Genomic DNA, 26154 nt, shown 5'->3' on the forward strand with positions numbered 1-26154 from the left:
GTGAACAGTGGCTTATAACTGCCTTGTTCAGAGGCAGAACGACATATTTTTACCTTGTCAGCTCTGGGATTCGATCTAGCAAACTTTCAGTTACCGGCCCAACGCTCATTAGGCAACCTACCGCCTTTGCAAGTCAAAACAAACTGCTGCGCTGTGGTATAGGTATGGACATTAAAACCAGGGTATAGGCACAGACAGAACAATGAGGCAGATATTTCACCGGATGTATAAATGTGAAGCATCCGCTTGGCGTTTCCACTCACTATCAAATGTGATGGTGAGAAGAAGCCCAGTGGCCGGTGGCCGGCCCTTTGCCAAACATTTTTTATAAATAAAACGTTCAGGAGTGCTAGGGTGAAACTAGTTTTTGCTTTATCTTACGGAAATTTGCAATTACATGCTAGAACGCGCCAATATGATATCGCTAGCTCTTGCTTGGCTCTGCCCTCCTCCTAATTGTTCTGCCAACTATTACTCATTTGTTCCCGTTGGAAACTACAGGCTGTGGTCTATCTTTGTTAAAGGTCTATTGTCGCGTTCAAAACAACCGGGAACTCGGAAAAATATGAGGTCAAATCATGACGTCCGTGAACTTCAGGACGGAAAATCGGAGCTCCAGAAAAAGGATTTCAGAGTTGGATGACTGTTCAAAACTAGTTGTTTCCCAGTTGTTTTGAACGCTCGGAAGTCGTAGATTTCCAAGTTTCATGTTCCGAGTTCCCAGTTGTTTTGAACGTGGCATACATAGTCATGACATGAAAGCTCTCATTGGTAGGCAGACACGTCCATCAAATAACAGCCATGTCTAGATCATGGACCAGACAGAAGAAAGGTTTTAATCTGGTTGGACTCATATACTGTAGGTGAAATATATAGGATACGACATTCGATATTTGTTTTAAAGCAGATAGTTTGTGACCCTACGCATTTCAAAGAGGAAGCAAGATGTTGAACGTTATTACACGCTGAACAATTGTCGGAACATTTCTACTGGTTGAACCGTTAACTGCGGGTTTTCCGAAACGAACTGTCGAACCCAAACCAGATTGGATGTGATTTAGCCCTATTCTGGTGGGCGACATTTGTAAATACGAGCCAAATGATGTCCGGAAAGTATTTCAAGGCTCATGAAGTCAGTTGCTGTATCAAATATTTCATATTTGGATTCAATATAATATTTTGGGTAAGTAAATCTGCTATATGACGTTTTCAGTGTCTGTCATGGCTTTATAGACTAGCCTACATCATATTGAAATGCTTTTCAACCTTGGCCTGCGTTTCACATATGGGGGGAAATGGGCAAGGAATTTGTATCATTAATGGTTTTTTTAAAGTCTTACATCAACGGATGCAATAAATAACATAATTGATCGAATTGAAATCTGAATGCAGTGCACATTAGGTTATTGGTCGACCATTATTAACATTGAATAGGTGCTTAATGAGGAGACCAACATACGGGACACCAATAATAGCCGAATCGGTGGTAAATGCGGCAATGTTGAACTAAAATAGTAGAATTATGGTTTATTTTGATAAACGCGGGGTCCGGACCTAGATAAGCAGCTTTCCTCTTGCTGCTCGTTGTAATTCTAAGCATCCATTTGTGATTACGTCATAATGTCATTTTTTGTCATTAAATTTGTAGGCCTACTGCTCATGGCACTCCTAGCAGCTTACATCTTACATCATCTCCCTCTATTGTTTCTATTTTGCAACATATTGGCATCACTGTGCTTGACAATTATGTCAACATGCAGACTATTGAGAAAAATATCTACTTTATCTGATATTTAATCTTTATTTAACTAGGCAAGTCAGTTTTGAACAAATTCTTATTTACAATGACCGCCTACCAAAAGGCCTCCTGCGGGGACGGGGCCTGAAATAAAACATAAATACAAATTTTAAATATAGGACTAAACACACATCACAACAAGATAGACCTAAGACAACATCATAGCAAGGCAGCAACACATGACAATACAGCATTGTAGCAACACAACATACAACAACATGGTAGCAGCACAAAACATGGTACAAACATTATTGGGCACAGACAACAGCACAAAGGGCAAGAAGGTCAGTAAGAGTGTCCAAGGTTGAGTCTTTGAAAGAAGAGATTGAGATAAAACTGTCCAGTTTGAGTGTTTGTTTCAGCTCGTTCCAGTCGCTAGCTGCAGCGAACTGAAAAGACCTTTGGGGACCTTTAACAGAATGTGACTGGCAGAAAAAGAATGGGTGTTGTATGTGGAGGATAAGGGCTGCAGTAGATATCTCAGATAGGGGGGGAGTGAGGCCTAAGAGGGTTTTATAAAATAAGCATCAACCAGTGGGTCTTGCGACGGGTATACGGAGATGACCAGTTTACAGAGGAGTATAGAGTGCAGTAATGTGTCCTATAAGGAGCATTGGTGGCAAATATGATGGCCGAATTGTAAAGAACATCTAGCCGTTTAAGAGCACTCTTACCTATCGTTCTATAAATGATGTCTCCGTAATCTAGCATGGGTAGGATGGTCATCTGAATCAGGGTTAGTTTGGCAGCTGGGGTGAAAGAGAAGCGATTGCGATAGACGAAACCAAGTCTAGATTTAACTTAAGCCTGCAGCTTTGATATGTGCAGAGAGAAGGACAGTGTACCGTCTAGCCAGGGGCGGCAGGGTAGCCTAGTGGTTAGAGCGTTGGAAACGGAAGGTTGCAAGCTGACAAGGTACAAATCTGTCGTTCTGCCCCTGAACTGGCAGTTAACCCACTGTTCCTAGGCCGTCATTGAAAATAAGAATTTGTTCTTAACTGACTTGCCTAGTTAAATAAAGGTAAAATAAAATAAATACCCCCAAGCTCTAAACCCTCAAGAGGTTGTAATAACACCTGTGGGACGATGGGCATTCTTCTTACTAAACCACATTACCTTTGTTTTGGAGGTGTTCAGAACAAGGTTAAGGATACAGTGTTTCCTTCTGGCCGTACATCTATCAATTGCCAGTAGGCTGTAGAATGCAGGAACTGAGGCCTTGCCTCCAAATCTGTGAAAATTAATGGCATTCTCCATTGAACCCTATAGCCATACTGCATACATAGGGGCCTATATGTCATTATAGCCTAGAGTAGATATACACTCACCGGTCAGTTTTTTTAGGTACACCACCCCACTCATGAAAATTGATTGCTCCTCCTAGAATGATGACAAAAAAAAGAAGGGAAAAAAAGTCAGCGGCAGTCTTGTGGGCGAAAACAGCATGTTGTCGAAGGAGAATTGCAAGCGAGTCCAAGCTAACAGCCGGGCCACAAACAGACAAATAACAGTTCTGCACAGTGGTGTGCAGAATTGCATCTCAGAATGCACAACTCTTCGATCCTTGTCACAGATGGGCAATTGCAGCAGATGACCACACTGGGTTCCATTCCTATCAGCTAAAAACAAGAAGAAGGGGCTCCAGTGGGCACGCAATCACCAACACTGGACAATTGAGGAGTGGAAAAACATTGCCTGGTCCTATGAATCATGGTTCCGGTTGCGTCATGCATCTGATGGCAGAGTCAGGATTTGGCCTAAGCAGCCTCAGTCCATGGACCCATCCTGCCTAGTGTCAACGGTACAGGCTAGTGGAGGTGGTGTACCACTGTCCAGCATGGACCAACATCCCTGTGGAACGTTTCTGACTTGTAGAATCCATGCTCCAAAGAATTCAGGCTGATCTGGAGGCAAAGGGGGTACGACCCGGTACTAGATGGGTGTACCTAATAAACTGGCAGATGAGTGTAGGTAGGCTACAGTGTAACTGAAGTCTAGGTAGGTTTACTTGTTCCACGTACATGTTTGTGACATGCACAAATGTCAAGGATTTTGTTGAGTTTACAAATGTAATGTTAACATGTAATTACTCAAGTTGTAGCCTAAGTAGTCTACTGTCACAATACTGTATTATCATATTAATATTTATCTCTACAATCATTTCATTGTGCCTGCCTACCATGGAGGCAGGTTGCCTAGTTGGACCAGTAGCTGGAAGGTTGCTGTTTCAAGCCTCGGGCCAGGCGTAAACTGGCCAGTACTGGCAGGTACCATCAACTGCATTTGTGCATCTGAGCAAGGCATTTACACTTAAACTGCTCTCCATCCAGAAGAGCTGCTCCATGGCTGACACTGCACCTTTCAACGTGTGTATATACAGCACAGTATATGGGGGCAGGTTGAGATATACAGTATACAAATGTCTGTTTCTTATGAAATTGACAATAGTGTATCTATTCTATTCGAATCTATGCTAAGGGACATTTAAAGTGGGACCCCAAATTCATGATTGCAAATTGCCTTCACTGAAGTGACAATAGGTCGAGTGGCACTAAAGGATAAGGGGGCATGAATTACATCTATATCCAAAATAGATAGGGTATCTTTGTACATACAAATGTATTGAAGTTGTAACACATTATATCATTTTCGCCATCAATACACTCCAAAAAGACCAGAAAACAAATGCAGATATGGTGCATGCAACGTGTTTCGACTATGTCTTCTGAAGTGAACCATTATATATCAGATTGATTGTTTGAGTCATACAGTATAACCTGGTATATAGTCTGTGATATCTGTTCACACAGTGCTTCCCATAGTCTACAATTTGTTGCCATTGTAAGATGTTCCCGTGCTGATTGATAGGTTAGATTATACATTCAGTAGACTACTGATGGAATCCTTGTCTTATAAAACAACAAAAAATCATATCAATAATTTTGGGATAATTATTTATTTTCATATACGGTAGATCCTCACATCTTGTACAGCATAACTTGACAGGTGAAGTGAACTTCAGGTTAAATGTACACTACGGCGCTCTAAAACACAGTGAGGCAAATCTAATTGTTACGGATGGATGTGCACTATATTAATTCAAGTATATATGACTTCTGTTATAAGGATGTAGATCCATTGATATAAAACCTATAGGCAGGTTCACTGGACACAATTAAGCCTAGTCCTGGACTAAAAAGCCCTTTCTATTTGGCGATTCTGAGCCAGTGTCCTGAATATAAGCCTCTTGGACTAATAATCATTTTCAATGGACAATCTCAATTTCAATATGGTTTTTAAGCCAGCACTGGGCTTAATCTGTATCATGGAAACTGGCACTTAGAGTGCTCTTTAGTCCAGAACTAGTCAAGGCCTAATCTAGCCTGGTCTAAGATCTGTTTGTGCTGTTTTCCCAACTCTTGTGGTCATCGTCATATCAAAAAAGTGTCTTTATATAATTTAATTGCAGAGTCATTTATTTGACCATTTTACCATCTTGAGGGCAGGGAAGAGCTACAGGCAAGTGTAAGGCTTAGGTTTGAGGGCCATGTCATACTTACAATGTTATAATTTAAGATACATGGCACACAGATGACCTGTTCTTAAATCAAAGCACTGAAAGAGCAAACTGTATCTCTGCAGAAAACTTGTGCTTCCTTTATTATGCTTTCAAATTGCTTTTAAAGATTCATCCTAGTGTAGGAGGCCCTAGTGTTGTAGGAGGCCCTAGAAAACCTCCGACACTAGGGCCATGTACATTTCAGGGTTTGTCCTGGATACTGTGACGAATATTAAGTAACATAAACAGTGGTTCAGTCCATGTGCTTTAGCACAAGATGATAACCCAGTTAATGAAATGCCTGTACAGTTTCTCCCTCATCAATAGCTTTTACGGGTATCGCATTGATGGAAATGCAGGAGGCTATTGTGCTGTAGTATTTTTGCTCACATTATTTCAGGGTTATATAATTTTGCGTATTCCATAGTCCATAGAGTTATGGCAGTTCTAAATTCCTGGCCCCAATAAATTGAGGAATCCTCCTACATAACAGCAATAATTGGTTGATGTTAACCCCAACAATATTCAGTACAGCATACCTGTGCACATTTTTCATATCTTGATGGTTGATTAATGGTGGAATAACTTTCCTCAACCACAACTCAGTAGATAAGCCAGAGAGGATGTCTCTAGTTTTATATTAATAAGTCATATCTAAAATACTTTCTCTCTCTCTCGTGGTTCACAGTTACTTGGAGTGGCGTTCCTTGGCATAGGGCTTTGGGCATGGAGTGAGAAGGTGAGTCCAGCTGAGATCCCTGGGTGTCCTGTATCCTCTAGATAACTAATGATCTGCTAGCTGACTGCTCAAAGAATTCGAAACACATTGCAAGTGTCTGCAGGTATAGTGCATTATGATGCAGTTATAATGCATTGTAAGACTTTTTTAGCATAATGTCTTATAATTATTTAATAATGATCCAGACTAAATACCAGCCAATTTGAGTCAATATAAGCCTGTTTATAACACATTATAAAGGCTCATATACATGCTTATAACAAGTTATAAAGCATTATGCTTGCAGGCTTTAAGTGTTATAGAAGAGATCCTAGTGTTATTTATTATTTCTGTTCTACCAATAAAGAAGTATCATATGCCATGGTAATAGATCACAGGTTTATAAGTCTATGACGAGACTGACCCATGTTAAAGAGTATTCCACATCCACCTGCCCTGCATGCGATCATTTCTGTCAAAAAAAGTGAAAACACTGGAGTTTTCCTGTGGGAAGCGTGACTACACAATAGCTCCTGAATGGATTGGACATTCACAGGTTCATTTGTATTTATTAGGGATAACACAATGAAAAAATGGGTTTCTCGTCTTTTGGCTCATATTTCCACACTGTCATGCATATATGTGTGTGTGCGTGTACATATCCTGGTGTGGATGTGTGCGTGCATGCATGAATATGTTTATTTATTTATTTATTTAACTAGGCAAGCCAGTTAAGAACAAATTCCTATTTACAATGACGGCCTCCCCCGACCAAACCCAGATGACACTGGGCCAATTGTGCTCCGCCTTATGGGTCTCCCAGTCACGGCCGGATGTGATTCAGCCTGGATTTGAACTAGGGACTGTGCCACTCGGGAGCCCAAAATGCTTGTGTCTTTGTCGTGAGAGACCTAGAGTGGAATCATTTTTGTATGTCCAATAAGGTTAAGAACACACACACACATATATGCATATATGCATGATTGCTCAAGCTCCATGTTTCAAACTCTTTAAAACAGTTGACATGATTGACTATGAATAAATAACATGACTAATTGACTCTTCATGAGTCAAATATATCTAGTGATCTCTCTCTCTCTCTCGCTCTCTCTCCAGGGTGTGCTCTCCAACATCTCGTCCATCACAGACCTGGGGGGCTTTGACCCCGTCTGGCTCTTCCTGGTGGTGGGAGGAGTTATGTTTATCCTTGGCTTTGCCGGCTGCATCGGAGCACTGAGGGAGAACTCTTTCCTTCTCAAGTTTGTATGTTCCCCTTTTTATTCAAGACCATTATATTTTACATTGATATGACATAATATTGGAAGTATTTTTCCTCCCCTTGTCAATACTTAACCCTACCCTACCAAGCAATTATACAGTTGAAGTCGGACGTTTACATCCACTTAGGTTAGAGTCATTAAAACTAGTTTTTCAACCACTCCACAAATTTCTTGTTAACAAACTATAGTTTTGGCAAGTCGGTTAGGACATCTACTTTGTGCATGACAGAAGTAATTTTTCCAACAATTGTTTACAGACAGATTATTTCACTTATAATTCACTGTATCACAATTCCAGTTGGTTAGAAGTTTACATACACTAATTTGACTGTGCTTTTAACCTGTCTAGGACTGGGGTTCCGCCTCCCAACAGCCAGTGAAAGTGCAGGACGCCAAATTCAAAACAACAGAAATCTCATAATTAAAATTCCTCAAGCATACAAGTATTTTACACCATTTTAAAGATAAAATTCTCGTTAATCCAGCCACAGTGTCTGATTTCAAAAAGGATTTACAGCGAAAGCATCACAAACGATTGTTAGGTCACCACCAAGTCACAGAAAAACACAGCCATTTTTTCCAGCCAAAGAGAGGAGTCACAAAAAGCAGAAATAGAGATAAAATTAATCACTAACCTTTGATCTTCAGCAGATGACACTCATAGGACTTCATGTTACACACTACATGTATGTTTTGTTTGATAAAGTTCATATTTATATGAAAAAATCTGAGTTTACATTGGCACAATACGTTCAGTAGTTCTAAAATATGTGGTGATATTGCAGAGAGCCACATCAATTTACAGAAGTACTCAAAATAAACATTGATAAAGATACGACTATTATACATGGAACTTTCGATAAACTTCTCCTTAATGCAACCGCTGTGTCAGATTTCAAAAAAACTTTACGGAGAATGCAAACCATGCAATAATCTGAGTACAGCCTTTAAACAACAAAGCAGCCAAAAAGATACCCGCCATATTGGGTAGTAAACATTACTCAGAAATAGCATTTTAAATATTCACTTACCTTTGATGATCTTCATCAGAATGCACTCCCAGGAACCCCAGTTCCACCATAAATGTTTGATTTGTTCGATAATGTCCATCAGTTATGTCCAAATATCTTCTTTTGTTCGGGCGTTTGGTAAACAAATCCAAAAGCGCGTTCAGTTCTGGCCATTACAGCCTGTAGAAACATGCCAAACTAAGTATGGAATACATCTTTAGGATATTTTTAACATAACTTCATTAAAACCTCTTGATTCTAGCCATCCCGGATCCGGGATCGTGAATACAGCCTCAAGCTCATTACCATAACGCAACGTTAACTATTCATGAAAATCGCAAATGAAATGAAATAAATATGCTAGCTCTCAAGCTTAGCCTTTTGTTAACAACACTGTCATCTCAGATTTTCAAAATATGCTTTTCAACCATAGCAAAACAAGCATTTGTGTAAGATTATTGATAGCTAGCGTAGCATTTAGCATAGCATTCAGTGGGCAACATTTTCACAAAAACAAGAAAAGCATTCAAATAAAATCATTTACCTTTGAAGAACTTCGGATGTTTTCAATGAGGAGACTCTCAGTTAGATAGCAAATTTTCAGTTTTTCCTGAAAGATTCTTTGTGTAGGAGAAATCGCTCCGTTTTGTTCGTCATGTTTGGCTACCAAAAAAAAAACGAAAATTCAGTCAAATCAAATTTATTTATATAGCCCTTCGTACATCAGCTGATATCTCAAAGTGCTGTACAGAAACCCAGCCTAAAACCCCAAACAGCAAGCAATGCAGGTGTAGAAGCACGGTGGCTAGGAAAAACTCCCTAGAAAGGCCAAGGATATAACCCCACCCACTTTGCCAAAGCACAGCCCCCACACCACTAGAGGGATATCTTCAACCACCAACTTACCATCCTGAGACAAGGCTGAGTATAGCCCACAAAGATCTCCGCCATGGCACAGCCCAAGGGGGGGCGCCAACCCAGACAGGATGACCACATCAGTGAATCAACCCACTCAGGTGACGCACCCCTTCCAGGGACGGCATGAGAGAGCCCCAGTAAGCCAGTGACTCAGCCCCTGTAATAGGGTTAGAGGCAGAGAATCCCAGTGGGAAGAGGGGAACCGGCCAGGCAGAGACAGCAAGGGCGGTTCGTTGCTCCAGAGCCTTTCCGTTCACCTTCCCACTCCTGGGCCAGACTACACTCAATCATATGACCCACTGAAGAGATAAGTCTTCAGTAAGGACTTAAAGGTTGAGACCGAGTTTGCGTCTCCGACATGGGTAGGCAGACCGTTCCATAAAAATGGAGCTCTATAGGAGAAAGCCCTGCCTCCAGCTGTTTGCTTAGAAATTCTAGGGACAATTAGGAGGCCTGCGTCTTGTGACCGTAGCGTACGTGTAGGTATGTACGGCAGGACCAAATCAGAAAGATAGGTAGGAGCAAGCCCATATAATGCTTTGTAGGTTAGCAGTAAAACCTTGAAATCAGCCCTTGCTTTGACAGGAAGCCAGTGTAGAGAGGCTAGCACTGGAGTAATATGATCAAATTTTTTGGTTCTACTCAGGATTCTAGCAGCCGTATTTAGCACCAACTGAAGTTTATTTAGTGCTTTATCCGGGTAGCCGGAAAGTAGAGCATTGCAGTAGTCTAACCTAGAAGTGACAAAAGCATGGATAAATTTTTCTGCATCATTTTTGGACAGAAAGTTTCTGATTTTTGCAATGTTACGTAGATGGAAAAAAGCTGTCCTTGAAACGGTCTTGATATGTTCTTCAAAAAAGAGATCAGGGTCCAGAGTAACGCCGAGGTCCTTCACAGTTTTATTTGAGACGACTGTACAACCATTAAGATTAATTGTCAGATTCAACAGAAGATCTCTTTGTTTCTTGGGACCTAGATCAAGCATCTCTGTTTTGTCTGAGTTTAAAAGTAGAAAGTTTGCAGCCATCCACTTCCTTATGTCTGAAACACATGCTTCTAGCAAGGGCAATTTTGGAGCTTCACCATGTTTCATTGAAATGTACAGCTGTGTGTCATCCGCATAGCAGTGAAAGTTAACATTATGTTTTCGAATAACATCCCCAAGAGGTAAAAATATATAGTGAAAACAATAGTGGTCCCAAAACGGAACCTTGAGGAACACCGAAATTTACAGTTGATTTGTCAGAGGACAAACCATTCACAGAGACAAACTGATATCTTTCCGACAGATAAGATCTAAACCAGGCCAGAACTTGTCCGTGTAGACCAATTTGGGTTTCCAATCTCTCCAAAAGAATGTGGTGATCGATGGTATCAAAAGCAGAACTAAGGTCTAGGAGCACGAGGACAGATGCAGAGCCTCGGTCCGATGCCATTAAAATGTCATTTACCACCTTCACAAGTGCCGTCTCAGTGCTATGATGGGGTCTAAAACCAGACTGAAGCATTTCGTATACATTGTTTGTCTTCAGGAAGGCAGTAAGTTGCTGCGCAACAGCCTTTTCTAAAATTTTTGAGAGGAATGGAAGATTCGATATAGGCCGATAGTTTTTTATATTTTCTGGGTCAAGGTTTGGCTTTTTCAAGAGAGGCTTTATTACTGCCACTTTTAGTGAGTTTGGTACACATCCGGTGGATAGAGAGCCGTTTATTATGTTCAACATAGGAGGGCCAAGCACAGGAAGCAGCTCTTTCAGTAGTTTAGTTGGAATAGGGTCCAGTATGCAGCTTGAAGGTTTAGAGGCCATGATTATTTTCATCATTGTGTCAAGAGATATAGTACTAAAACACTTGAGCGTCTCTCTTGATCCTAGGTCCTGGGAGAGTTGTGCAGACTCAGGACAACTGAGCTTTGAAGGAATACGCAGATTTAAAGAGGAGTCCGTAATTTGCTTTCTAATAATCATAATCTTTTCCTCAAAGAAGTTCATGAATTTATCACTGCTAAAGTGAAAGTCATCCTCTCTTGGGGAATGCTGCTTTTTAGTTAGCTTTGCGACAGTATCAAAAAGGAATTTCGGATTGTTCTTATTTTCCTCAATTAAGTTAGAAAAATAGGATGATCGAGCAGCAGTAAGGGCTCTACGGTACTGCACGGTACTGTCTTTCCAAGCTAGTCGGAAGACTTCTAGTTTGGTGTTACGCCATTTCCGTTCCAATTTTCTGGAAGCTTGCTTCAGAGCTCGGGTATTTTCTGTGTACCAGGGAGCTAGTTTCTTATGAGAAATGTCATCAGTCATCAAAACGCCGAACTTTTTTCCAAATTAACTCCATAATATCGACTGAAACATGGTAAACGTTGTTTAGAATCAATCCTCAAGGTGTTTTTCACATATCTCTTCAATGATATATCATTCGTGGAAGTCTGCTCTCTCCTCTGAATCACATGGAAGAATGCTTGCAGCTGGAGATTATGCACAAATTTCGACAAAGGACACCGGGCTGACACCTGGTAAATGTAGTCTCTTATGGCCAATCTTCCAATGATATGCCTACAAACACGTCACAATGCTGCAGACAACTTGGGGAAACGGCAGAAAGTGTAGGCTCGTTCAGGGCGCATTCACAGCCATATAAGGAGACAATGGAAAACAGCGCCTCAATTTTTGCTCATTTCCTGTTTGAAGTTTCATCTTGGTTTCGCCTGTAGAATCAGTTCTGTAGCACTCACAGATAATATCTTTGCAGTTTTGGAAACGTCAGAGTGTTTTCTTTCCAAAGCTGTCAATTATATGCATAGTCAAGCATCTTTTCATGACAAAATATCTTGTTTAAAACGGGAACGTTTTTTTATCCAAAAATAAAATACTGCCCCTAGTGTTCCAAGAGGTTAATGTTCCAACCGGACAATTCCTTTGTCTGTACAAATGAAGTGGAACGTAGCTACCTTTCACGTGAGCGCGCCAGACCGAGGCTGTGGAACTCTGCCAGACCACTCACTCAAAGAGGCCTCAAATGATGTCAAAAGCCCCTCCTTTAGAGTAGAATCCTCAAAACAGTTTCTAAATACTGTTGACATCTAGTGGAAGCTTTGGGAAGTGAAACATAACTAATATCACCCTGTATCTTCAATGGGGGCTGAGTTGAAAAACTATAAACCTCAGATTTCCCACTTCCTGGTTGGATTTTTCTCAGCTTTTTGCCTGCCATATGAGTAATGTTATACTCACAGACATCATTCAAACAGTTTTAGAAACTTCAGAGTTTTCTATCCAATACGAATAAAATATATGCATATATTAGCATCTGGGACAGAGTAGGAGGCAGTTCACTCTGGGCACGCTATTCATCCAAAAGTGAAAATGCTGCCCCCTATCCCAAAAAGGTTGAACAGCTTGGAAAATTCCAGAAAATTATGTCATGGCTTTAGAAGCTTCTGATAGGCTAATTGACATAATTTGAGTCAATTGGAGGTGTACCTGTGGATTTATTTCAAGGCTTACCTTCAAACTCAGTGCCTCTTTGCTTGACATCATGGGAAAATCAAAAGAAACCAGCTAAGACCTCAGAAAAAAATTGCAGACCTCCACTAGTCTGGTTCATCCTTGGGAGCAATTTCCAAAAGCCTGAAAGTACCACGTTCATCTGTACAACCAAGAGTACGCAAGTATAAACACCATGGGACCATGCAGCCGTCATACTGCTCAGGAAGAAGACGCGTTCTGTCTCCTAGAGATGAACGTACCTTAGTGCAAAAAGTGCAAATCAATCCCAGAACAACAGCAAAGGACGATGTGAAGATGCTGGAGGAAACCGGTACAAAAGTATCTTTATCCACAGTAAAACGAGTCCTATATCGACATGACCTTAAAGGCCGCTCAGCAAGGAAGAAATCACTGCCCCAAAACCGCTTTCAAAAAATCCAGACTACAATTTGCAACTGCACATGGGGACAAAGATCATACTTTTTTGGAGAAATGTCCTCCAGTCTGATTAAACAAAAATATAACATTTTGGCCATAATGGCCATTGTTATGTTTGGAGGAAAAAGGGGGAGGCTTACAAGCTGAAGAACACCTTTCCAACCGTGAAGCACAGGGGTGGCAGCATTATGTTGTGGGGATGCTTTGCTGCAGGAGGGACTGGTGCACTTCACAAAATAGATGGCAGCATGAGTGGGGGAAATTATGTGGGTTTTTTTGAGGCAACATCTCAAGACATCGGTCAGGAAGTTAAAGCTTGGTCACAAATGGGTCTTCCAAATGGACAATGACCCCAAGCATACTTCCAAAGTTGCTGCAAAATGGCTTAAGGACAACAAAGTCAAGGTATTGGAATGGCCATCACAAAGCCCTGACCTCAATCCCATAGAAAATGTGTGAGCAGAACTGAAAAAGTGTGTGCGAGCAAGGAAGCCTACAAACCTGACTCAGTTACACCAGCTCTGTCAGGAGGAATGGGCCAAAAAATTCAACCAACTTATTGTGCGAAGCTTGTGGAAGGCTACCCGATAGGTTTGACCCAAGTTAAATAATTTAATGGCAATGCTTCCAAATACTAATTGAGTGTATGTAAACTGCTGACCCACTGGGAATGTGATGAAAGAAATAAAAGCTGAAATAAATCATTCTCTCTACTATTATTCTGACATTTCACATTCTTAAAATAAAGTGGTGATCCTAACGGACCTAAGACAGGGAATTTTTACTAGGATTAAATGTCAGGAATTGTGAAAAACTGAGTTTAAATGTATTTGGCTTAGGTGTATGTAAACTTCCGACTTCAACTGTAGGTCCACTACAATGTGTGTACTAAACCAGAGCACACAGCTTTACGGAGCAGGTGTGTGTTTTTGTTTTGTTTGGACTGGTGAATTATTGCTCTCAATTATGTCTTTAATGATGTATTTTATTACAATGTGATGTCTTTTATGAAGTCATGGTTAGGTCAGTTTGTTTAAGGACGTTTTTTTAACATCTTTTTAACAACCAGAAAAGGATATCTTTATCAGGTCGTAATATGGTTGAACAGATATCAACCAAAATCTTTACCATGACTTCTTGATGTCGTCACGAAAGAGACCTTGGGTAACAGGTCTTAATGTTTAATACTCTTTACCTTTCGTTAGTCTCATTCCAAACGTTGTAAAATTCTTGGTTATTTTCATGAACTCTAGCATAAATTATGAATTAGCGATATACAAATTGGCTTAATTATTTCTTTACTAACTAACTTAGTCAATCACAGAAATACATAACAAACAAACAGTAGATATTGGTTACTAACACAATGCATTGATAACATGATAGAAAAGTCCCTAGTGAGCTAAGCCGATATGACGGCTTGGGAGAAGAAAGAAAAGGGGTGGGGACTGAGAAAGAGCGGGAGAACAGAATGGATAACTACACTCATAGGAATTGCTAATACTTTACATGAATGACCGCTCATTCTAAAATAAATAGCAATTTACATATTTACGAGTGTATGTCTTGCTGTCTTTCTTTGTGGTCGCCGGTCCATCTGCTGGAGAGAGTGAACAGAAAAGTCTCTGGTTGTGTTTCCCTGAAGATCAAGGTCATAGGTGGTTAGTATAGATACCATTTGGGAATGTTAGAATAGATGTTCTGCGGTTGTCGCTATTCTCGTTCTAGGTTTATGTCATTTCTAGCTGCAGACTAGTAATTAGTTTGTCTAGAATTTCTCACTTATTCTGTAGTGATCAATAGTCTCAGAGTTGAACCATTTCCAGCCGTGTAGCCAATGCTCCGTGTGGTATGGGCTTCTGGTCTTGTAGTTTTAACCAATTTCTCACACAGTTTCAGCTGCATGTTTTCTAGTCTAATGTGAATTTCATCAGGAGTGGGTTTTATACACTTCAGAGAAAAGGGTGGTCCATGATGCCGACGTAATGTTTATGCTCACGTGGGCGTGGCCATTGATGTGGTTAACTATATGGAAACCTATATTTTCTTATTTAGAAGGTTGACATCATTACATCATTACATCAAATCAAGTCAAATCAAATCAAATCAAATCAAATTTTTATTTGTCACATACACATGGTTAGCAGATGTTAATGCGAGTGTAGCGAAATGCTTGTGCTTCTAGTTCCGACAATGCAGTAATAACGAGCAAGTAATCTAACTAACAATTCCAAAAAAAACTACTGTCATACACAGTGTAAGGGGATAAAGAATATGTACATAAGGATATATGAATGAGTGATGGTACAGAGCAGCATAGGCAAGATACAGTAGATGATATCGAGTACAGTATATACATATGAGATAAGTATGTAAACCAAGTGGCATAGTTAAAGTGGCTAGTGATACATGTATTACATAAGGATGCAGTCGATGATATAGAGTACAGTATCAACGTATGCATATGAGATGAACAATGTAGGGTAAGTAACATTATATAAGGTAGCATTGTTTAAAGTGGCTAGTGATATATTTACATCATTTCCCATCGATTCCCATGATTAAAGTGGCTGGAGTAGAGTCAGTGTCATTGACAGTGTGTTGGCAGTAGCCACTCAATGTTAGTGGTGGCTGTTTAACAGTCTGATGGCCTTGAGATAGAAGCTGTTTTTCAGTCTCTCGGTCCCAGCTTTGATGCACCTGTACTGACCTCGCCTTCTGGATGGCAGCGGGGTGAACAGGCAGTGGCTCGGGTGGTTGATGTCCTTGATGATCTTTATGGCCTTCCTGTAGCATCGGGTGGTGTAGGTGTCCTGGAGGGCAGGTAGTTTGCCCCCGGTGATGCGTTGTGCAGACCTCACTACCCTCTGGAGAGCCTTACGGTTGAGGGCGGTGCAGTTGCCATACCAGGCGGTGATACAGCCCGCCAGGATGCTCTCGATTGTGCATCTGTAGAAGTTTGTGAGTGCTTTTGGTGACAAGCCGAATTTCTTCAGCCTCCTGAGGTTGAAGAGGCGCTGCTGCGCCTTCCTCACGATGCTGTCTGTGTGAGTGGACCAATTCAGTTTGTCTGTGATGTGTATGCCGAGGAACTTAAAACTTGCTACCCTCTCCACTACTGTTCCATCGATGTGGATGGGGGTGTTCCCTCTGCTGTTTCCTGAAGTCCACAATCATCTCCTTAGTTTTGTTGACGTTGAGTGTGAGGTTATTTTCCTGACACCACACTCCGAGGGCCCTCACCTCCTCCCTGTAGGCCGTCTCGTCGTTGTTGGTAATCAAGCCTACCACTGTTGTGTCGTCCGCAAACTTGATGATTGAGTTGGAGGCGTGCATGGCCACGGAGTCGTGGGTGAACAGGGAGTACAGGAGAGGGCTCAGAACGCACCCTTGTGGGGCCCCAGTGTTGAGGATCAGCGGGGAGGAGATGTTGTTGCCTACCCTCACCACCTGGGGGCGGCCCGTCAGGAAGTCCAGTACCCAGTTGCACAGGGCGGGGTCGAGACCCAGGGTCTCGAGCTTGATGACGAGCTTGGAGGGTACTATGGTGTTGAATGCCGAGCTGTAGTCGATGAACAGCATTCTCACATAGGTATTCCTCTTGTCCAGATGGGTTAGGGCAGTGTGCAGTGTGGTTGAGATTGCATCGTCTGTGGACCTATTTGGGCGGTAAGCAAATTGGAGTGGGTCAAGGGTGTCAGGTAGGGTGGAGGTGATATGGTCCTTGACTAGTCTCTCAAAGCACTTCATGATGACGGATGTGAGTGCTACGGGCGGTAGTCGTTTAGCTCAGTTACCTTAGCTTTCTTGGGAACAGGAACAATGGTGGCCCTCTTGAAGCATGTGGGAACAGCAGACTGGTATAGGGATTGATTGAATATGTCCGTAAACACACCGGCCAGCTGGTCTGCGCATGCTCTGAGGACGCGGCTGGGGATGCCGTCTGGGCCTGCAGCCTTGCGAGGGTTAACACGTTTAAATGTCTTACTCACTTCGGCTGCAGTGAAGGAGAGACCGCATGTTTCCGTTGCAGGCCGTGTCAGTGGCACTGTATTGTCCTCAAAGCGGGCAAAAAGTGATTTAGTCTGCCTGGGAGCAAGACATCCTGGTCCGTGACTGGGCTGGGTTTCTTCCTGTAGTCCGTGATTGACTGTAGACCCTGCCACATACCTCTTGTGTCTGAGCCGTTGAATTGAGATTCTACTTTGTCTCTGTACTGGCGCTTAGCTTGTTTGATAGCCTTGCGGAGGGAATAGCTGCACTGTTTGTATTCAGCCATGTTACCAGACACCTTGCCCTGATTAAAAGCAGTGGTTCGTGCCTTCAGTTTCACACGAATGCTGCCATCAATCCACGGTTTCTGGTTAGGGAATGTTTTAATCGTTGCTATGGGAACGACATCTTCAACGCACGTTCTAATGAACTCGCACACCGTATCAGCGTATTCGTCAATGTTGTTGTCTGACGCAATACGAAACATCTCCCAGTCCACGTGATGGAAGCAGTCTTGGAGTGTGGAGTCAGCTTGGTCGGACCAGCGTTGGACAGACCTCAGCGTGGGAGCTTCTTGTTTTAGTTTCTGTCTGTAGGCAGGGATCAACAAAATGGAGTCGTGGTCAGCTTTTCCGAAAGGGGGCGGGGCAGGGCCTTATATGCGTCGCGGAAGTTAGAGTAACAATGATCCAGGGTCTTTCCACCCCTGGTTGCGCAATCGATATGCTGATAAAATTTAGGGAGTCTTGTTTTCAGATTAGCCTTGTTAAAATCCCCAGCTACAATGAATGCAGCCTCCGGATAAATCGTTTCCAGTTTGCAGAGAGTTAAATAAAGTTCGTTCAGAGCCATCGATGTGTCTGCTTGGGGGGATATATACGGCTGTGATTATAATCGAAGAGAATTCTCTTGGTAGATAATGCGGTCTACATTTGATTGTGAGGAATTCTAAATCAGGTGAACAGAAGGATTTGAGTTCCTGTATGTTTCTTTCATCACACCATGTCACGTTGGCCATAAGACATACGCCCCCCTCTTCTTACCAGAAAGATGTTTGTTTCTGTCGGCGCGATGCGTGGAGAAACCCGCTGGCTGCACCGCTTCGGATTGCGTCTCTCCAGTTAGCCATGTTTCCGTGAAGCAGAGAACGTTACAGTCTCTGATGTCCCTCTGGAATGCTACCCTTGCTCGGATTTCATCAACCTTGTTGTCAAGAGACTGGACATTGGCAAGAAGAATGCTAGGGAGTGGTGCACGATGTGCCCGTCTCCGGAGTCTGACCAGAAGACCGCTTCGTTTCCCTCTTTTTCTGAGTCGTTTTTTTTTTGGTCGCTGCATGTGATCCACTCGGTTACACTGGTTGTAAGGCAGAACACAGGATCCGCGTCGCGAAAAACATATTCTTGGTCGTACTGATGGTGAGTTGACGCTGATCTTGTATTCAGTAGTTCTTGTCGGCTGTATGTAAAGAAACCTAAGATGACCTGGGGTACTAGTGTAAGAAATAACACGTAAAAAAACAAAAAACTGCATAGTTTCCTAGGAACGCGAAGCGAGGCGGCCATCTCTGTCGGCGCCGGAAGTACATCTTTCCACAAATAGTTTCATGTTTAATCACGTTTCACAATATTTAGATGTAATCTGACAGCCGGGAAATGTACACTAGGAGATACAGTTATGTGTGTTTCCTGTCCTTCACCAAATGAAACAACTTTGTTCATTAAATACCCGCGGACCATTCCCATATTTCTCAAAACTAGAAATACCGTTTAATCCTCCAATTTTGGGGATTAGGAGTTGAACAAAGAGAAACTCTTTGTTCCACTGTTCCACTTCCTTCCAGGAATTTACGACCTGTCGTTAAGTCATGAAACTGTGGAGAGGGGGGCTGGCTATGATCCTCCCCCCAGGGCACGTCATGACACAAATCAGGGAAAGACATATTTTGTTTGTAATCTGGTCAGTTAACAACCAGTTAAAGGACATGTTTTTCTGGTTGCTATAATGACGTTTAGCACTGTTGGGAGATTTGGAAAGCCATAGGCAATCAGTCAACAATATAATAATACTTTTATTATAAATATTCCTCTTTAATTTACAATCTGTAAGTACTAAGTGATTAGAAAGGTTCAGAATTTATGTGAAACATCACAGCACAGTTGAAAAATATATGGCACATGGAAATCATAAGTGTGGTTTACATAGATAGGTGGGATGGACTGAGAGTAGCTGAGGGGTGGGTTATAAAGCTCATATTCTATAATAGTTATGACTGAAAACACGATATATAATGTATACAGAATGTTTTTAATTATATCCTGATATAATGTATATCAAATAACTATATTCTTGCAATGTAACTACTGTGAAAAAAGTTCCATTTATGTAAAACGTGTGTAGAATGTACATGGTAACAAAAAAAACAAAAAGTTGTTTTTCTCCTCTGAAGAGGGGAGATGGGACACAATTTTTTTTACATTTGAAAATAATAAAAATACATTTACAAAAGCTCCTATCGCAACCAGTATACAACCTGCTCATTAACTTCTTATGGCAGGAGGCAGTATTGAGTAGCTTGGATGAATAAGGTGCCCAGAGTAAACTGCCTGCTACTCAGTCCCAGAAGCTAAGATATGCATATTATTAGTATATTTGGGTAGAAAACATTTTGGAGTTTCTAAAACTGTTTGAATGATGTCTGTGAGTATAACAGAACACATATGGCAGGCAAAAACCTGAGAAAAAATCCAACCAGGAAGTGGGAAATCTGAGGTTTGTCGTTTTTCAACTCTTGGCCTATCGAATACACAGTGGGATATTGGTCATATAGCACTTCCTAAGGCTTCCACTAGATGTCAACAGTCTTTAGAACCTTGTTTGATGCTTCTACTGTGAAGTGGGGGCGAATGAGAGGGTAATGAGTCAGAGGTCTGGCAGAGAGCCACGAGCTCAGTCTCGTGAGCTCTGTTTCCATTGCATTTCTACAGACATAGGAATTCTCTGGTTGGAACATTATTGAAGATTTATGTTAAAAACATCCTAAAGATTGTTTCTATACTTCGTTTGACATGCTTCTATGAACTATAATATAACTTTTTGGACTTTTCGTCCGTACTTTCTGCTGGACTTGCAAGCGCGTCGTGAGATTGGATTTGTTTACCAAACTCGCTAACAAAAGTAGTATTTGGACATAAATTGTGAACTTTATCGAACAAATCAAACATTTATTATGGAACTGGGATTCCTGGGAGGGCATTCTGATGAAGATTATCAAAGGTAAGTGAATATTTATAATGCCTATTTCTGACTTCTGTTGACTACACAACATGGCGGATATCTGTTTGGCTTGTTTTGGTCTCTGAGTGCTGTACTCAGATTATTGCATGGTTTGCTTTTTCGGTAAAGCTTTTTTGAAATCTGACACGCGGTTGCATTAAGGAGAAGTTTATCTAAAGTTCCATGTATCACACTTGTATTTTCATCAACATTTATGATGAGTATTTCTGTAAATTGATGTGGCTCTCTGCAAAATCACCGTATGTTTTTGGAACTACTGAACATAATGCGCCAATTTATACTGAGATGTTTTGATATAAATATGAACTTTATTGAACAAAACATACATGTATTGTGTAACACGAAGTCCTGTGAGTGTCATCTGATGAAGATCATCAAAGGTTAGTGATTAATTTATCTCTATTTCTGCTTTTTGTGACTCCTCTCTTTGGCTGGAAAAATGGCTGTGTTTTTCTGTGAATAGGCACTCACCTAACATAATCGTTTGTGGTACCTTTCACCGTAAAGCCTATTTGAAATCGGACACTGTGGTGGGATTAACAAGAAGTGTATCTTTTAAAATGGTGTGAAATAATTGTATGTTTGAGGAATTTTAATTATGAGATTTCTGTTTGGCGCCCTGCACTTTCACTGGCTGTTGTCATATTGATCCCGTTAGCGGGATCTCAGCCACAAGATTTTTTAAAGTGATTTGAACCAATTTTTCTTGCTGGGTATTCCATATTAAGTGTTGGCCAATGTCACTCTGTTCCAGTTCTCTGTGTTCCTGGGGATCATATTCTTCCTGGAGCTGACAGCTGGAGTCTTGGCCTTCGTCTTCAAGGACTGGATAAAGGACCAGCTCAACTTCTTCATTAACAACAACATCCGGGCGTACCGGGATGACATTGACCTACAGAATCTCATAGATTTCACCCAAGAATACGTAAGAGCAGTTATCTTTTCACAACTGTCTTTCTGTGTGATAAGATTAATAATTTACTGGTGCACCCAGTGGTGTATTGGGCTATACGCAGGTACAGTGCCTTTGGAAAGTGTTCAGAATCCTTTACTTTTTCCACATTTTGTCACTTTACAGGCTTATTCTAAAATAGATTTTTTTTAAATAATAATAATTCCCTCATCAATCTACACACTAACCCATAATGACAAATAAAAAAGTTGTTTAATACATTTTTGAAAATGAATAAAAAAATGTAATACTGAAATATCACATTTACATACAGTTGAAGTCGGCAGTTTACATACACTTAGGTTGGAGTCATTAAAACTCGTTTTTCAACCACTCCACAAATTTCTTGTTAACAAACTATAGTTTTCGCAAGTCAGTGAGGACATCAACTTTGTGCATGACACAATTTTTCCAACAATTGTTTACAGAAAGATTATTTCACATAATTCACTGTATCACAATTCCAGTGGGTCAGAAGTTTACATACACTAAGTTGACTGTGCCTTTAAACAGCTTGGAAAATTCCAGAAAATTATGTCATGGCTTTAGAAGCTTCTGATAGGCTAATTGACATCATTTGAGTCAATTGGAGGTGTACCTGTGGATTTATTTCAAGGCCTACCTTCAAACAGTGCCTCTTTGCTTGACATCATGGAGATATCAGCTAAGACTTCAGAAAAAAATTGCAGACCTCCACTAGTCTGGTTCATCCTTGGGAGCAATTTCCAAACGTCTGAAGGTACCACGTTCATCTGTACAAACAAGAGTATACAAGTATAAACACCATGGGACCATGCAGCCGTCATACTGCTCAGGAAGGAGATGCGTTCTGTCTCCTAGAGATGAATGTACTTTGGTGAAAAAAGTGCAAATCAATCCCAGAACAACAGCAAAGGACATTGTGAAGATGCTGGAGGAAACAGGTACAAAAGTATTTATTCACAGTAAAACGAGTCCAATATCGACATAACCTGAAAGGCCTCTCAGCAAGGAAGAAGCCACTGCTCCAAAACCAGCATAAAAAAGCCAGACTACGATTTGCAACTGACATGGGGACAAAGATTGTACTTTTTGGAGAAATGTCCTCTGGTATGATGAAACAAAAATAGAACTATTTGGCCATAATGACCATTGTTATGTTTGGAGGTAAAAGAGGGAGGCTTGCAAGCCGAAGAACACCATCCCAACCGTGAAGCACGGGGTGGCAGCATCATGTTGTGGGGGTGCTTTGCTGCAGGAGGGACTGGTGCACTTCACAAAATACATGGGGGAGGAAAGGGAGGAATGAGGGAGGAAAATTATGTGGATACATTGAAGCAACATCTCTGACATCAGTCAGGAAGTTAAAACTTGGTCGCAAATGGGTCTTCCAAATGGACAATGACCCCAAGCATACTTCCAAAGTTGTGGCCAAATGGCTTAAGGACAACCAAGTCAAGGTATTGGAGTAGCCATCTCAAAGCCCTGACCTCAATCCTATAGAACATTTGTGGGCAGAACTGAAAAGTTGTGTGCGAGCAAGGAGGCCTACAAACCTGACTCAGTTACACCAGCTCTGTCAGGAGGAATGGGCCAAAATTCACCCAACTTATTATGGGACACTTGTGGAAGGCTACCCGATAGGTTTGACCCAATTTAAACAATTTAAAGGCAATGCTACCAAATACTAATTGAGTGTATGTAAATGTCTGACCCACTGGGAATGTGGTGAAAGAAATAACATCTGAAATAAATAATTCTCTTTACTTTTATTTAGACATTTCAAATTCTTAAAATAAAGTGGTGATCCTAACGGACCTAAGATAGGGAATTTTTACTAGGATTAAATGTCAGGAATTGTGAAAAACTGAGTTTAAATGTATTTGGCTAAGGTGTATGTAAACTTCCGACTTCAACTGTAAGTATTCAGACCCTTTACTCAGTACTTTGTTGAAGCATATTTGGCAGCGAATACAGCCTCGAGTCTTCTTGGGTATGCCACTACAAATGTGGCACACCTGTATTTGGGGAGTTTCTCCCATTCTTCTCTGCAGATCCTCTCAAGCTCTGTCAGGTTGGATGGGGAGTGTCGCTTCACAGCTATTTTCAGGCCTCTCCGGAGATATTCGATTGCATTCAAGTACGGGCTCTGGCTGGGCCACTCAAGGACATTCAGAGGCTTGTCCCAGAGCCATTCCTGCGTTGTCTTGGCTGTGTGCTTAGGGTTGTTGTCCTGTTGGAAGTTGAACCTTCACCCCAGTCTGAGGTCCTGAGCACTCTGGAACAAGTTCCTGGACATTTCTGGGGGGAATGCCCCTAGTCCTCACCCTTCGATCCAAAAGGTCCCAGACTTGCTCAATGGGATTGAGATCTGGGCTCTTCACTGGCCATGGTAGAACACATTCCTGTCTTGCAAGAAATCACACACAGAACAAGCAGTATGGCTGGTGGCATTGTCATGCTGGAGGGTCATGTTAGGATGAGCCCGTAGGAAGTGTACCACAGAGGAGGATGTCTTCCCTGTAACGCACAGCGTTGAGATTGCCTGCAATGACAACAAGCTCAGTCCGATGATACTGTGACACACCGCCCCAGACCATGACGGATCCTCCAAATCGATCCCGCCCCAGAGTACAGGCCTCGGTGTAACGCTCATTCCTTCGACTATAAACGCGAATCCGACCATCACACCTGGTGAGACAAAACCGCGACTCGTCAGAGAAGATCACTTTTTGCAAGCCCTGTCTGGTCCAGCAACGGTGGGTTTGTACCCATAGGCGACGTTGTTGCCGGTGATGTCTGGTGAGTCTCCCAATAGCGCTGTCTTAGGCGTCACAGTACTGACATTGCAATTTATTGCCCTGGCCACATCTGCAGTCTTCATGCCTCCTTGCAGTTTGCCTAAGGCACATTCACACAGATAAGCAGGGAGCCTGGACATCTTAGTTTTGGTGTTTTTCAGAGTCAGTAGAAAGGCCTCTTTAGTGTCCTAAATTTGACCTAAATTGCCTAACTGTGACCTTAATTGCCTACCGTCGTAAGCTGTTAGTGTCTTAACGACTGTTCCACAGGTGCATGTTGATGAATTGTTTATGATTCATTGAACAAGCATTGGAAACAGTGTTTAAACCCTTTACAATGAAGATCTGTGAAATTATTTGGATTTTTACGAATTATCTTTGAAAGACAGGGTCCTGAAAACGGGACATTTCTTTTTTTTGCTGAGTTTATATATTTAGACTGACAAAAATAAGGGGTAAAATACATGTACAAATGTAATAAAAGAAGATCAGGATTTTTTTTTATCTCTCAGATACAGGACAGACACTTCAGAACAAACTTCCTTTTGATTATTTTGGGGGGGACTATCTGTTGTTCCATTTAGGGAATCTGTTATTCAATGCGTTTGTGTCACGTGTGCTCCTTCTCCGGCCTCTAGGTCACTAGGTCACCAGGCAGCTTGTGATGGCGCACCCCTGTCACCATCATTATGCGCACCTGCGCGTCATCACTTACCTGGACTCCATCACTTCCCTGATTACCTTCCCTATATATGTCACTCCCTTTGGTTCCTTCCCCGGGCATTATTGTTTCTGTTTCTGTGTCATGTCTGTGTGTTGTCCGTGTTTCTTATTTTGTATTATGCTGTGTTTATTTATTGAAACACTCACTCCCTGAACTTGCTTCCCGACTCTCAGTGCACATCGTTCAAGAATAACCCCTCACCTAAGGTAAGCATCAGGGAATGCTTTTTTTTGTGTCAGGTGGAATGATGTCAGGTATGGGGGCCGCTACAGGCTTTCATGCCTCAGCCAGATCGCTTGGCTTCCCTGCCTCCGCCAGCTCGTCAGGCTCTCAGGCCTCAGCCGGATCGCCAGGCTCCCCTGCTTCCACCGGCTCGTCAGGTTCTTGTGCCTCAGCCAGATTGCCAGGATCCCCTGCCTCAGCTGGTCTGTAAGGTTCCCGCGTCCCAGCCGGCAACAGGTTCCCGCGCATCAGCAGGTATGACCTGTCCGATCCTGAACCCCGGGATCGTCCCTTGGGTTGGCGTCCCGAGGCTGGACCCGAAGGCCCCGGGGAGGGGGTATCGTCACGTCTGCTCTCTCCGGTGCTCTAGGTCGCCATGCTCCCGCGTCTCAGCCGGCCTGACAGGTTTCCCGCACCTCAGCAGAGGTGACTGGTCCACTCCTGATCCCTGGGATTGTCATTTTGGTCAGCGTCCTGCGGCTGTAGCCACGCGTCGGGGAGGGTTACTGTCACGTGTGCTCCCTCTTGTTCACCAGGCAGCTCTTAATGGTGCACACCTGTCACCATCGTTACGCGCACCTGCACGTCATCATTCAACTGGACTCCATCACTTCCTTGATTACCTTCCCTATATATGTCACTCCCTTTGGTTCCTTCCACAGGTGTTATTGTTTCTGTGTCATGTCTGTGCGTTGTCCGTGTTTCTTATTTTGTATTATGTTGTGTTTATTTATTAAAACACTCACTCCCTGAACTTGCTTCCCGACTCTCACCGCACATCGTTACAGTTTGTATGGGCTAATAGCAGTCAGGCCGAATACAAATGTTAATTAAATACTTTTTAAATATTGTTTTTTGTTACTTCAAGGGGTCTTAAAAATGAAATAGCAAAATTTGTTTGAATTTTGACAATTATTTGATGAAAAAATGGCTTTATGTCCTTTCAATTTAGGATATCTATCAGTAAAAGTTAACTA

At 41.9% G+C, this 26154-nt stretch overlaps 1 protein-coding gene across 1 annotated transcript in view; it reads left to right on the forward strand.

The window, feature by feature from the left end:
- The first annotated feature begins 788 nt into the window (after nucleotides 1–788).
- Nucleotides 789–26154, forward strand: part of LOC112231656 (tetraspanin-5) — a 41606-nt gene continuing 16240 nt past the window's right edge. Inside the window, exons 1-4 of the mRNA XM_024398353.2 lie at nucleotides 789–1183; nucleotides 6046–6096; nucleotides 7192–7338; nucleotides 21254–21424. Coding sequence (XP_024254121.1) covers nucleotides 1100–1183; nucleotides 6046–6096; nucleotides 7192–7338; nucleotides 21254–21424 — 453 coding nt within the window. The 5' untranslated portion in view covers nucleotides 789–1099. The remainder of the gene's footprint in view (nucleotides 1184–6045; nucleotides 6097–7191; nucleotides 7339–21253; nucleotides 21425–26154) is intronic.

The sequence above is a fragment of the Oncorhynchus tshawytscha genome, linkage group LG34 (genome assembly GCF_018296145.1).
Source record: "Oncorhynchus tshawytscha isolate Ot180627B linkage group LG34, Otsh_v2.0, whole genome shotgun sequence".
Lineage (NCBI taxonomy): Eukaryota > Metazoa > Chordata > Actinopteri > Salmoniformes > Salmonidae > Oncorhynchus > Oncorhynchus tshawytscha.